This window comes from Psittacula echo (genome assembly GCF_963264785.1).
Source record: "Psittacula echo genome assembly, chromosome: 7".
Lineage (NCBI taxonomy): Eukaryota > Metazoa > Chordata > Aves > Psittaciformes > Psittacidae > Psittacula > Psittacula echo.
The window spans coordinates 1,171,185-1,185,057 of NC_137740.1; the positions used below are offsets into that span (position 1 = coordinate 1,171,185).

Sequence of the window (13,873 nt, forward strand, 5' to 3'; positions counted from 1 at the left end):
AGGACAAGGCCAGGCTGAGATGCTCTGACGAGCCTCAGTGCTAAGGCCTGGAGAAGTCACTGCAAATGCTGCATTATGGGGCTGCATCATCACAAAACCCTCTTTTCCTGAGCGGTGAGTGTAGTGCAGCCACTGCAGGCACTGAGATGTGCCTTGGGTGTTCCCTGCCTGATTAATGGCCTGAACTCTGTCCAGAGCAGGAGAACACAGGATCCAAATAACTTTTTGCTCAAAAAGTCCTGTAAAATGTGAAGGAAGGAAACATAATTTACAGAATCTGTTCTGTCTCTTAAATAAAGAGGAATTTTCCCATTTAGGTCACGCTGCACCACTGTCATGCTCAGGTGTATATTCTGCTGTGCAGACAGTTATAAATGGCATTCAAATCCAAGTAAATATCAGTGTGGCAAACAAGAAGCCTGGATTTATTAGAAAACAAAATGCAAGAGAGTTGAAATGCCCTGATTTCTGTGACGATTTATATTCTGTCTGCAGCAAATTACCTTTATCTAAACACAAGCTTCATCTGCACTTGATAATTTCTACCATTTTCCTCCTGTCACTCCCAGCGGCACTAATGAGGGTTACATGCAAGCATCACATCTAGAATGCACCACTAAATCATATTAACGAATCACAGTTAGAATATTCTGAAGCTGTTTGTCAATGCTGCTACTATAAGATAAGAAACTGAAACCTGTGAATACAAATGATTCAATGTCGGCTAATTCCAAAGTATTATCATGATTTGCATCAGTGCAGCCTTTACGTGCATTAGGTTGGGCTCAGTGTTTTTGAACAAGAGAAGGTCTCTTCCAACCCAAACTATGATTCTATGATAAAATGATAAAACAATCCTTTTAGTAGGAATAAAACCAGAATGTATTTAGAGGTGATTTTTAACTGGGTACATAAATTGTTGGCCTGGAATCTTTATTGTGCATGTTTAACTTGCAGTCATTATGTAAATGTTTTCATTATATAAATATTCATTATACAAACCCATTATGTAAATCCACAAAAATCCACACATTCAGCGCAACACCGTCAGGAACGCAGGGCTGTAGTTTGTAATCTGAAATCTTCCATTGTTGAAATGTCACCCGAATAGATTGCAGGTATTACGTATTTTGTTCTGACATTTAAGAGCAAAGAGCAGCATCAATAGTTTAAGAATGAAACCAGAATTTTAAAGGATTAAGATCTGCCTGAAAGAGGACTCCAGCCTCAAACTCCTCTATGTGCATGCAGCTCGTGCGTGTGTGCTGCGATGATGATGCTGGAACATGAGTGCTGCCAGGAGCAGGGACAGCAAAAGCCATTCAGAAAGGTTTTGGCAATATTACTGCTTTGTAACATTTGGGTGCTGTCTGTCAGAACTCTTTTCCTCTTTGGTTTTGGTAATATTCCCAAAGTCGAGTTGTCCCGTCCACAGAGGGACCAGTGACCAGACACTCAGGTGATGGCCCGCTCAGGCTGCTGAGCTGAGCATGGGCCAGCAGCAGAAGCTCCCACCACCTGAGGCTTGCTAGGAAAGCCTGAAGTGTCCTGGGTTTAGCTGAACGCAAAAAAGTTAAATTCCATCATGTCACAAAGTCTAATGGAAAAAGCGACATTGTTTTCTATTCAACTCCCTTAAAGCAAGATGTCACTTAGAACCATAGAATGGTTTGTGTTGGAAGGCACCTTAAAGCTCCTCCAGCTCCAACCCCTGCCACGGGCAGGGACCCCTTCCACTGGAGCAGCTTGCTCCAAGCCCCTGTGTCCAACCTGGCCTTGAACACTGCCAGGGATGGGGCAGCCACAGCTTCTCTGGGCACCCTGGGCCAGCGCCTCAGCACTGGGTAAGAACAGCACAGGGAAGAGCTTCTTTCCAATATCTAACCAAAACCTCCCCTGTTTCAGTTTGAACCCATCACGCCTTGTCCTGTCACTGCAGTCCCTGATGAAGAGTCCCTCCCCAGCATCATTGTAGCCGCCTTGAGATACTGTAAGCTGCTCTGAGGTCTCCATGCAGCTTCTCTTCTCCAGGCTGTCTTTGTACGGGAGGTGCTCCAAGCCCCGCTGATCATCCTCGTTGCCTACTCTGGACTAGGTCCAGCAGCTCCATGTCCTTCTTATGCTGGGAACACCAGAACTGCATACAGTGCTCCAAGTACTATACTGTATAATAATACTCCAATCACCTCATTTAACTACATGAGCTGTAAGGTTCTTCCCAACCCAAACCATTCTGGGCTTCTGTGATTCCTTCAGTCTTGTTTCCATGGAATGGTGACACTGAAGAGTTTCCAAAATAATCCAATAAACACCCCCAAGACTGCTGTAGGAACTGTTCAGCACATGCTAAATGACAGATTTTTCACTAGCTCTGGGGAAAGCTACACTTACCCAGTCATGAGCCTGACTTCAGGTTTGAACACCCCTCCTTCTCCAACACATTTCATTTGCTGCCAGGGCATGAGTGCAGGAGTGTGATATGACTGAACGTAATCTAATGCCCATCCTATTGTTTCTGGACAGCCCTAAAGCTGTGAAGATGTATTGCATTAATGTATCATCATAGCCATGTCGCCCTGACTATATATTAGTGTAATACATCTTCAGAGCACTCAAATGATAGGGCTGTCGGGGAAGAATGAGTCTCGGACCCCATTCAGTTCAATTACAGGACAAAAGGCAATGCTCATCCCTGAGCAGAGGCGGTTCCTGCACAACCCTTCCTGAAGCACACAGCTACATAAAGCTGATACTGCAAAGGAAGAAGTGAAGAGCCTTTTTTAACCTGCTTGCTAAACCCTAACACACAAACAAAGCTTGATATGAGCAAGCGAACGTCAAATATTTTGCTCCACTTGCACTTCTGCTCGAGAAGCACTGTTCTTCAGATGTTATCCACACATGACTGGAATAAGAAGTATTTTGTTGAAGTGCAAATACTCTGAACCTGGGTTTTCAGGCTGAAAATGCTTCACTGACATGAATTATTATCAGATTTTCAGGGCTTTGTGTGTGTACAAAGCGTGAGTCTCTAAAAATGCTCCTTCTCTTGCTTGAAAACTGTTTTAAAACTCAAAGTTTTGGAAACAAAAGCATCTGGATGGTGTCTCTTATCTTATTAAATGCTAAACATGGAGAAGCTATCACTGCTGGTGAGGGCAATTTCACACCTAATGTATCTGTAATTGTTGATCCTGGAGAAGCTGCTCTCATCCATCCTTCGCTGAGCTGCTGCTTTTGCACAGTAGAGCTCCCCCCAGCACTGATGAAGGAATGGCTTTAACCTGTCAGAGGGGAGACTGAGATGAGCTCTTAGGCAGAAGCTCTTCCCTGTGAGGGTGCTGAGGCACTGGCACAGGGTGCCCTGAGAAACTGGAGCTGGATGGGCTTTAAGCTCCCTTCCAACCCAGACCATTCTGTGAAGCTGTGTGAAGGATCTCACCATCAAACCCCCTGTTCCCAACTTTGTTATTCAAAGTCCATTTAACAGGTTCCTCAACCAGCCTGGCGACCCTGTCATCTGAAAAGAGCCCTTTTGCTCTAGCTTCCCTGGTCCAGATAGCTTAAAACCAGTGACTGTTGTTCCCTGGTTAATGGGTTTGGGTACGCAGTGCTTGGAGTAGTCATTCTATTATCTCCCTTCAGAGGATCCATTTCATTTTCCCCAGCTACTTGGTGTGAGCCCTGAAGGTAATGAAAGGGTTTCTCCTATGGAGCTATCACTTACTCAAGGTGATGTCCTGCAAGACACATCAACAACCTGGAGGCTGGAGCTGGCGATGTGTTCATGATCCTGCTCCACTCAGACGAGGTGTCCTGAGCGGCAGTGATGTGCAGACACCCTTCCTAAGTGGAGGTAGATTAATTGCTGCATTAGGCCAAAAGCGAAGCTGGTTCCCTTTAGGTGTCTCAGAAGCAGAATGTAAAATAACTCAGTGATTTGCCCTGATCGGCAGTGACAGTGATGTGCCTCCCTTCTGCCATCATCACTCATCTGGCAGGCAATAGCTTCATTACGGCGCCAACGCTGTGCTCCTCGGTCAGGTGAAGCATTACTGGGATGAGCTGAAACATCTGTTCCCTGCATCCGAGCTGGAAGCACTTGGAGATGAGCCAGGAAACCTTCCCAGGCACACCAAGGCAGGGACAATCGGCAGTGATGGGCTAAGAGTTAGGGCTCAGATGCCTTTGGGCCTTTGGGCTTTAAAAGCTCTAGCGACCTACTCCCAGGCTGGGTTTACGGAGAACACCTCTTCTTCTGCCTTGACCTAAACCCCTTATTCTGTGCCACTGGAGGAAGCTGCTCAGCTCTAGGTTTACAACTCCGAGTTGCAGTACTTTACACAAGCCCATTGCTCTGCAGTTTTTACTGAACAGGGATACTGCTTCTCTCAGTCATCAGGTCTGGTCAGGACCTCTGGGAGTCTGGAACTCTTCCAGCCCAGTGCCTTGTCATGTATCCCTGTTAGCACTGAAGGCACAGCACCAAAGCTTTGGGCTGCTGCCGGGGCCAGGGGTCTGAGCAATGAGTTGGGTTGCAGAAGTTAATGCTAACGGAGGATGGCAACTGCAACACCCCCCCCCCCCCCGGCATGCAGAGTGAGTTGGGTGGGTTTATACCATAAATGCAACAACTTGCACTGCTGCCTCCTCCCCAAGCGTCTTCCTTGGCTCTAACGTGCTGAAAGGAGCTGCTCCCGTGCATGGGTGAACAAGAACTCACTGGAAAACACCAAGATTATGTGTCTCCTGAGACACGATCAAGGGGGACTCAGTGTCCTTCATCGTGATAAAAACCTTATGCATGCGGAACATGAATATTGCATTGATGGGGACGTAGTGATTGCATAGATGGATTGGTCCATCTCACCACTGCATGGGGACTTGAAGTGTTGTGATTAATATTTGATATGAATTTAATGGCCTGGCTCGTGATCCTGAACGGAGTTTTTTCAGTTGGTAAAGGCACAGCGTGCCATTAAATCAGTGGTTCCTTGATGTCAAACACACATCTGGCAACTTCCCAGGAACTCGAGGGGGAATGATATGGAGCTCTACATGGAGTAAATGAGGGGATTCATTAACTGTTTGAAGACAGCAGTACAAACACTAGCACCCAACACAAACTGCTCTTTATCGTTCTTTCCTTTCCTTTGGATAAACTATAAATAAGGGACTTCCAAAGTCCCACCTCTCCCATACAAGAGGTGATGTCTTTTGGTTTCCAGTTACGGGATTTTGGGCCTTTGTTCTTTCTCAATACTTGTAAGTTCATTCTTGGGAGATTTAGTATTAGAATTCAATATAAGTGACAGTCAGTATCAAGATCCATCACTCTGGGGTCAAGTGACATTACACTGCCTGTGGTTAGGGGTGTTCTGAAGAAGACTGCTCTGAAAACTGTTAGCAGGACAGTTCCAGAAGTTTGAGTATCCCTTCAGGAACAATTAAAGGTATTCCTAGAAACCCTCATGTCTTCTTAATATCTTTCAAAGAGCCTAAAAAAACCCTGTTAAAATACAGCTGTCAGGAAAAGAATATTCAAACTAAGATGGTCAAATAGTTGGGTCTTAATAAAAGAAGAAATGAGAGAAACATTGCAGTCTTAGTGAAATACAGAGATTCAAACTGAATAAGTACAAAAGCACTGCATGGAAATAAGTAGGATTTTTTGGACTATTTGATGGCAAATGGAAAGTATATTTCTCTCTTTTCAATAAAAGCAGAGGAACTCATTAATAACTCTGGAAATGCTATAAAATTAGGCTTTAAATACTTGCTTAGTTTAGTTTAGTCCCTCAGATATGAGTTCATTTTGATTTGAGAATCGCACTTTTGAGGGAGCAATTTATGTACCATAGAAGATATTCCAGTGAAACAAAACCTTTAATGTTCAAAACCAAACCAAGGAACTGCAGATATCACCCATTTTCCCCTTCCCTTGGTATGGCATTCCTTATGGCAGTGTGAGGACATCCTGCCTTGGGAACAGCGTGTGGTGTCTTGCACAAGTGTTTTAGAGAAAAACATCAGTTCATCTCTAAAATGCCTCAAGATGCTCCTATTTCCTGTTTATTCTGGGGACAGCCCCTCTGGGAGGGCAGCAGGCTGAAAACCGAGGCTGGGCACACTGATGAGATGGCAGCAAGTGAAGAGCAGATGCCACATTCATCCCGACCATAACTGGTTTATTTCCCTGAATTATTGTTTGGGGGTGTTTTTATGAGTAGATCATATTTTAAACTAATTTAAATTAATGACAAGAGTCATAAATGACAAGTTATTTAACTTTTGTACTATCTCCAGGTTCAACAAACTGCAGACAGGAGACTTAAAAAGTGAGAGTGATCTGCACATGTATTTGAGACAAACGGATAATCAGGAGATGATAGAATCATAGAATCACAGAATCCCAGCCTGGTTTGGGTTGGAAGGGACCTTAAAGCTCATCCAGCTCCAACCCCTGCCATGGGCAGGGACCCCTTCCACTGGAGCAGCTTGCTCCAAGTCCCTGTGTCCAACCTGCCCTTGAACACTGCCAGGGATGGGGCAGCCACAGCTTCTCTGGGCACCCTGGGCCAGCGCCTCAGCACCCTCACAGGGAAGAGCTTCTGCCTAAGAGCTCATCTCAGTCTCCCCTCGGGCAGGTTCAAGCCATTCCCCTTGGCCTGTCCCTGCAGGCCCTTGTCCAAAGCCCCTCTCCAGGTTTCCTGTAGCCCTTTTAGGCACTGGAGCTGCTCTAAGGTCTCTGTGGAGCCTTCTCCAGGCTTTCTCAGCCTGGAGATGTGATAAATAACAGACTATCATTTGCAGTGTGTCATTTTGCTACAGCAGCAGGAGGAAGGAGTGCTGTAAAGCCATCAGACATCAGAGCTGCGATAACAGGGCTTTGCCCTGGGTCAAATGCCTGTGTGGCACCTTCCAGGCTCCTCCTGACCCCAACCCCAGGGCCCCTGCACCCTCCAGCGGAACACAGACCAAGTCTGTTCCCAAAGCTGCTACAGGCATGGGGCTTTACTGGGAATAATTAGCCCCTTCCCAAGAGCCAAATCTGCACATTCAGTGCTATGAATTATAAATAAGCTCAAGTGAGATTCAATCGCGTAGTTTGCTTGTTTAAAAAATCACTGCCCTGCTCTTCCCTATATGCTTTTAATTCCTGTTTTGCAGGGAAAGGTTTTCTTAGGCTGTTTTCAGCTTGCAGATGTTCATGGTGAGCTATTTGCTGCAGGAGACCCAGCAGCCTCTGTGGAAGAGGCTCTCTTGCAAACCCCTCTCAGCCCAAAGGGTGCTTTGCATCTCCTGGTGCAGAGATGATCTCCTTGCTGCGGGTTGTGGTTTTCCAGTGAAAAGCCCTGGCGTTGGTCGCAGAGTGCCCTTATGCCTCTGCAGCACAGAGTTCTGAACATAGCCGCAAAAATCAAGCGCAGGTTTCTCTTCTTACTCACTGATGTTTAACACCAGGGCAGGAAATGCTACCCTTGCAAAAGTCCTCCGTCCAAGCCTTTGAAAGCAGGTCCATATGGCAGTGCGTACGTGTGCTACACCTGGTGCCAGATACCACATGTGTGGTAAGAAAACACAGTTTTAATTGTGTTCTCTCCTGAGGAATAACAAGAGTGAGGATTTATCATGCATTATATCACACAGCAGTAGCAGAAAATCGACATTCAAGTTTTGTGTTACTCCCTTTTCCCCTCCTGGCTACAGAAACTGGTGTTACAACCGAAGATATCCAGAGCAGGTTACTCCTGTATCATGTGTATCAGTAAGTCTAGTTAAGAGATCTGCTGAAAAACCTATCAGGAATATCCTTGGACATGAGGCAATCTCATGTCCCTATTTCTTTCGCTTCAACTAACAGGCTTTTCCCATCTTTGGTCAAAGATCTTGGCTGACACCACCTCAGGCTGATGGACCTGATGAGTCTTCCAGATTTCTTTCTCTCAGACGCTGGCTCTGATAAGTCTTTTGGCTCTGTTGCCACAAATGCCAGCCAGGCACACTCCTAATATCTTGTAGGTCTGTTAAATGCATGTGTCCTGCAGAAGGGCGAAACAAGGAGCTGTTACCCTGGGCTGTAAGACATCATAATCAAAAACAGTGAGAACACTGAGTTATCTCCTGAACCTTGACTGGAGACTGAGATGAGCTCTTAGGCAGAAGCTCTTCCCTGTGAGGGTGCTGAGGCGCTGGCCCAGGGTGCCCAGAGAAGCTGTGGCTGCCCCATCCCTGGCAGTGTTCAAGGCCAGGTTGGACACAGGGGCTTGGAGCAAGCTGCTCCAGTGGAAGGGGTCCCTGCCAGTGGCAGGGGTTGGAGCTGGAGGAGCTTTAAGGTCCCTTCAACACAAACCAGGCTGGGATTCTATGATTCTATCAATACCCCTTTTTGAGCAGGATGTGCATGCAACGTAACAGAAATGTGCTTACATATATTTACACATATCTATTTCACATAACACGATTTAAGTTATCCCACACAGCCATAGGAAATGTCTAGAAATAAAACCAAGCTTTCAAAGATGAAATACTCTGCAGACAAATAAGAAAGATTAAATGGAGCATCTCTATATTCCCTAAGAAGAGTACATATTTCTTGTATTTACTCAAAGCTTTCTTATGTGAGCTGGATTCAAAACTTCTGGGGACATGAAGGTTTAAAAATGACTTAATTTTAAGGTTTTCAACTGTGTATGTGAGTTGCATGAAATTCTTGGGGGTTAGAGCACTATAAAAACTCATGTATATTTCCCAGCATAAATTAGATTAACAGCTGAGTATAAAATCCCTATAAATACAGGGGTTACAAAAACTGCTCATGGGCGTTTTTGCAAATCATTCCAATAGGAGTTAGTGGGGGAGCTTCACCAAGTTTTCACCCAGGAGCAACAATGCCTTTGAGATGCAGGGATTTGCTGTGCTGTCACCATGTCCCGCAGCACCCAAAGGCGGCTGGGGCCCTTGACGAACACATGGAATCCCAGACTGGTTTGGGCTGGAAGGGACCCTAGAGATCACCTGGTTCCAATCCCCTGCCTTGCCCTGCAGATGTGGCTCCTGCTGGTATCTCCTGGCTGGCAGGGTGGCTGCTTGCCAGACCCAGGAGCTGGTGCTGCTGTTGCTGCTCAGAATTATGCTGAGTGTGAACCCGTCACTTGTCGGCACAGAGCAGCGGCTGTGCTGACCCAGCACAGGCTGAATACTGATGATCTTTTAGGTCCCTTCCTACCCGAACCATTCTGTGATTCCCATGGCAAAGCGAGTGCCAGGAGTACAGCTGCAATCCAGGAAGTGCTAACGAAATGAAAACTGGGAGGCAAGAAACTGCGTTGTCCTCAGATGCCAGAGGGGAGACTGAGATGAGCTCTTAGGCAGAAGCTCTTCCCTGTGAGGGTGCTGAGGCGCTGGCCCAGGGTGCCCAGAGAAGCTGTGGCTGCCCCATCCCTGGCAGTGTTCAAGGCCAGGTTGGACACAGGGGCTTGGAGCAAGCTGCTCCAGTGGAAGGGGTCCCTGCCCGTGGCAGGGGTTGGAGCTGGATGAGCTTTAAGGTGTCTTCCAACCCAATCCAGTCTGCGATCCTGTATTTTGTTTACAGTAACACTAATATTTGAAGCAGCGAATGTTTGGTTTCCGTTTAACTCCAAACCACAAATAACTGGTTTTTTTTATGAAATTCCATGTACTTCTGGACATTCTGTAGATTTTTTTTCTCTTTTTCCAAATTGACGCTGGGAATTGGGCTGGGATACATCATAAATCAGTCCCAGGCCTCATATACAGTATTTCGGTGTATAGCGCACATCCAGGGATCTGCTGACACTGGAGAGCATTACAATCTCAGAAGTTAATGGTAATTTTTAACCTGGCACACAGGAGAATTCTGCATTGATCTCACTCTCTTGGTGTTACAAAGACACCAGAAGTCTTGCTGGGAACTCTCCCTGTGCAGGCAGGGGCTTCGTGTCCTTCACTGCTGCTCAAAGCAACAGCAAATAACATTACCTTGGAAACTGATCCATCCTGGCCAAAGTGGAGCAGGATGAGGGCCATGATGTGCACAGGAGCAGCTGGTCTGCTTGTGGAAAGGTTTTCTCTGCAATTTATTACTATCACCAACATGGAAAAGGAAAAAACCCTCATTCTCATGCAATATCTCCAATCCCATACATTATTTCATTGCATTTTATGAATGCTCACTTCAATTCACAATCATTTTCCAATTTCAGGCTTATCTTTCTGCTTTACCTAACCAGTGCTTGCTGGGGCTCTCTCCCGTGACAGGCACGGTATAGTGTGCTTATTAATGTATGAAATTTATCTCCAAGCGATGCGCTGGTATAATTGATGTTTTGAACCTTGCACACATTAAAACACTCATCCACGAACAGATAAGCAAATGCAATTCAGTGCTGTGATGGACAAGGACGTAATACTTCTCCTTAGCTCTCACTGCCCAGTTCAGATCTTTGTCATTGCTCTGTAAAGTGCAAAGTCATTAACAGGCAATTAAAAGCCTGGCTGGCTGGGAAAACACTTTCAGCAAGTGGTGTTAACCTTTGGGCCTATAATTTCCAGTGTCTGTAGCTGTGAGTGCTCTGATGGACTGTTTTAAGATAAAAATGATATTTAAAATTTGGGGTTTATGTGGTGAACACCTTGTGAGCAGTCTCAAACAATCAGTTTGCTCCTTACCTGGAGTGCTCTGCTTGGAAGATGAGGAAAGATGAGCTCTGAACCAGGCAGTAATTTTTCCCTGAAGGATATAAGCTCCAGGGACACCTTAGAGCAGCTCCAGTGCCTAAAGGGGCTGCAGGAAACCTGGAGAGGGGCTTGGGACAAGGGCCTGTAGGGACAGGCCAAGGGGAATGGCTTGAACCTGCCAGAGGGGAGACTGAGATGAGCTCTTAGGCAGAAGCTCTTCCCTGTGAGGGTGCTGAGGCGCTGGCCCAGGGTGCCCAGAGAAGCTGTGGCTGCCCCATCCCTGGCAGTGCTCAAGGCCAGGTTGGACACAGGGGCTTGGAGCAAGCTGCTCCAGTGGAAGGTGTCCCTGCCCGTGGCAGGGGTTGGAGCTGGAGGAGCTTTAAGGGCCCTCCCAACATGAACCAGGCTGGGATTCTGTGATCTCAGAATTCTCCCTGCCAGCAGCAATCCCAGTAGGGAGCAGCTGGGAGGTACTGGGATCTCAGAAACCACAGAAATTGCTGTGTTTGCGGTGACGCCATGTCAAGTGGAGATAAATTAGCTCATGAATGGTATAATTGTTCTTGTTCTCTAAAACGACGAATGTTTTCAGTTACAATGCGCTGAGGGGTTACATACACAAATAGCTCAGTCTGGTCTTCATGTTGTTTTACATCACGCAGACCAGTTTTCACAAGGGCTCACACTCACTGTCCTTACTGCTGTATAAGAAAGCAGACACTGAGGATCTTATTCCTTGGGTTTGGGTCTTTTGGGAAAGGAGAATTACTGCTTTTTATTTTACTTTTAATTTGTTTCTCTTTATATACATCATATAAATGTAAAAAATACTTTTAATTAGTACTATGAGATACGTATTAAGGCACAAAACGTAAGCACTGGGTGATGTGGTGAGCAAGCCTGGCAGGCCTGTGCCCCTGGATGTAGGATCTCCCACCCTCGTACACCCACCACCACCCATTAGATGTGGTCAGCCCCAGTTCCCTTCAGCAGCCCGCAGGGTAGGGGTCCCCAGCTCATGGGGTTTGCCAGCATTCCTCTCCACCTGGTTGATGCTACAGTGGTCATTGGGAAGCAAGGGCACCTGATGCTGGGCCACCACCTACTCCTGCTGGTCCTTTCAGCCTGCCCCAAGCACTGGCTTTGCTGTAGGGTGCTGCAGGGGCAGGTCTTTGCCCAGGTGCAGACCATGAGCCTTGATGGTGCTGAAACTCTCAAGGCCAGGATTTGCCTGAGGACCACCCCTTATGTTCTGTGAAGCCCATCAGAGCACAGCTGCAAATAGCTGTCATGGGTGGGGAGGCTGAGCTTTGGGGTAGGGCTGGGAGAAGGCTCTTGGTCAACTGTAGGAGCTTGAAGGGGTTTTCAGCCCGCCTTAGAGCTGAGGTTCCTGAGCAGCTTCCCCTTGGACGTGCGTTATCTGCAGCATCCGCCAAACCCCCCCATTGCTGCTCAGGTGCTGGTGTGGCTTCGGGTGGTTTGTGCTCAGCTCCCAGTAATTTCTTTCTCTGCTTATTTCATTTCAGCAAAGCCCTTTGAGAGTGGGCAGTACCTGGACATCTATGGAATTACAAGAGACCAGGCTGGGGAATACGAGTGCAGCGCAGAAAACGATGTCTCGGTCCCAGACGTGAAGAAAGTCAAAGTCACAGTAAACTGTAAGTCCTCTTGTTTCTTAATCTCTAAATCCAATGGAGAAGACGGATGTGGCTGAGAAGAAAAGTCTGATGTGCTAAACTGCTGTTTGTGGTGGAGCTGTAGTGTGTTAGGTTTGTGTTACAGGAGGGACCTGTGCTATTTGTTGGATAAGTATAGTCTTGTCAAAGGAAGGTAAAATGAGACTAAGGTTCAAGCTCTCTTTTTGTCTGCTGGGGATAGTGGTGTTGGTGCAGGCTTCAGGGCAAGGTCTCTCACTGGGCTGTGGTGATGAGATGGAGGTTTTGGAGACTTCTTTTGAGTAATTGTCTGTGTAACTCCTGATGACTACCATGGTTGTTGGGCTGAAGTGATTCTGGTTTAATTTGTCATGCTTGTGCAATAATATCTGGGGATGAGAAGCCTCTTGAAATGCTGCTTGGGGGTGATCAGATGGTGCTGAATCACTGTGGAAGTTTGGAATAGTCCCGGTAGAGGCAGCAGATTGTTTTGTGTGGTTCCCCATGGCGAGGGCAGGAGGATGCTGATGGGGTGATGTCCTCCTGTGGTGGCCTCAGTCGGTGACAGCAAGAACCATCAAGGTGCCTGTACTGGTTGTTACAGCCCCTCAGGTCTGACCACCACACCAAAGAGGTGTTTCCAGCTGGGACTGACTTGGTTTAGTGCTTGGTGTGATATGAAACCTCCAGAACAGTGCTGTTCTTCCCTCCCAACTGCAGAAAACAAATGGAAAGGGAATGGGATAATTTCTCTCATTTGCTCAAACACTGGATTTTATGTGAAGTGCAATTACCCAGCTTGTAATTTGTGACAGTTCCTGGTTGGAATTTTGCTGCGATGTCTTTACTGGCTGCAAATCTTCGAGGTGTCGCTTTGTGCCTCCCTCCACAGGCACTGTCCCTGTTAAGACGCTACAGGCAGTGAAGCTGCTTGTCCCAGGTCCCTGCAGGGCTGGTGGCGGGAGGTGGGTGGCTGATGGGGCTAGCTCAGGTGCTACCTGAGCATTTATGGGATGCTCCCATGTTCAAAAGCTGAACAGACTGTCCTCATTTACATGGCACCAGGGTACTTGTAGTCTGCGCTGTCCCGAAATGTGGTGGGTCAGTGCTCATAGACCAGCTGAACCATGTGCTGGGTCTCACAGGCAGCTCTCCATGGTGCTCGGTCACACACGCTGGTGGCACTGCCTGCAGGTCCTGAGGCTCTGACACCATGTGCTGTGACCATCAGCTCTTATTCTGCAAGTCACAAGTACCAACCTTGTCTGCAGAGCAGCTCCATGAGGCTCATGTAGAGTCCATCGCTGCTCTTGCTGCTTCTTTGCCCTCATTGACGTGTTCCCATCTATACCAGCTTTGCTGAATTACCAAAAGCAGGCAGTGCTCTGGACACCAGGGGCTGTGAGGGAGGAAAAACCACAGTGGATGGTGTCCTATGGAACAAGTGACTGTTACTTTTTGCACAGTGTATTGATACTGGTAGGTTGTCACTAAGAGAAGTTGTGCAGCCATTGGCA

The 13,873-nt window shown here is 47.0% G+C and overlaps 1 protein-coding gene across 1 annotated transcript in view; it reads left to right on the forward strand.

The window, feature by feature from the left end:
* Positions 1 to 13,873, forward strand: part of NEGR1 (neuronal growth regulator 1) — a gene marked incomplete at its 3' end in the record, with an annotated part of 269,840 nt that overhangs the window by 173,526 nt on the left and 82,441 nt on the right. The window contains exon 4 of the mRNA XM_080623582.1: positions 12,228 to 12,359. Coding sequence (XP_080479708.1) covers positions 12,228 to 12,359 — 132 coding nt within the window. The remainder of the gene's footprint in view (positions 1 to 12,227; positions 12,360 to 13,873) is intronic.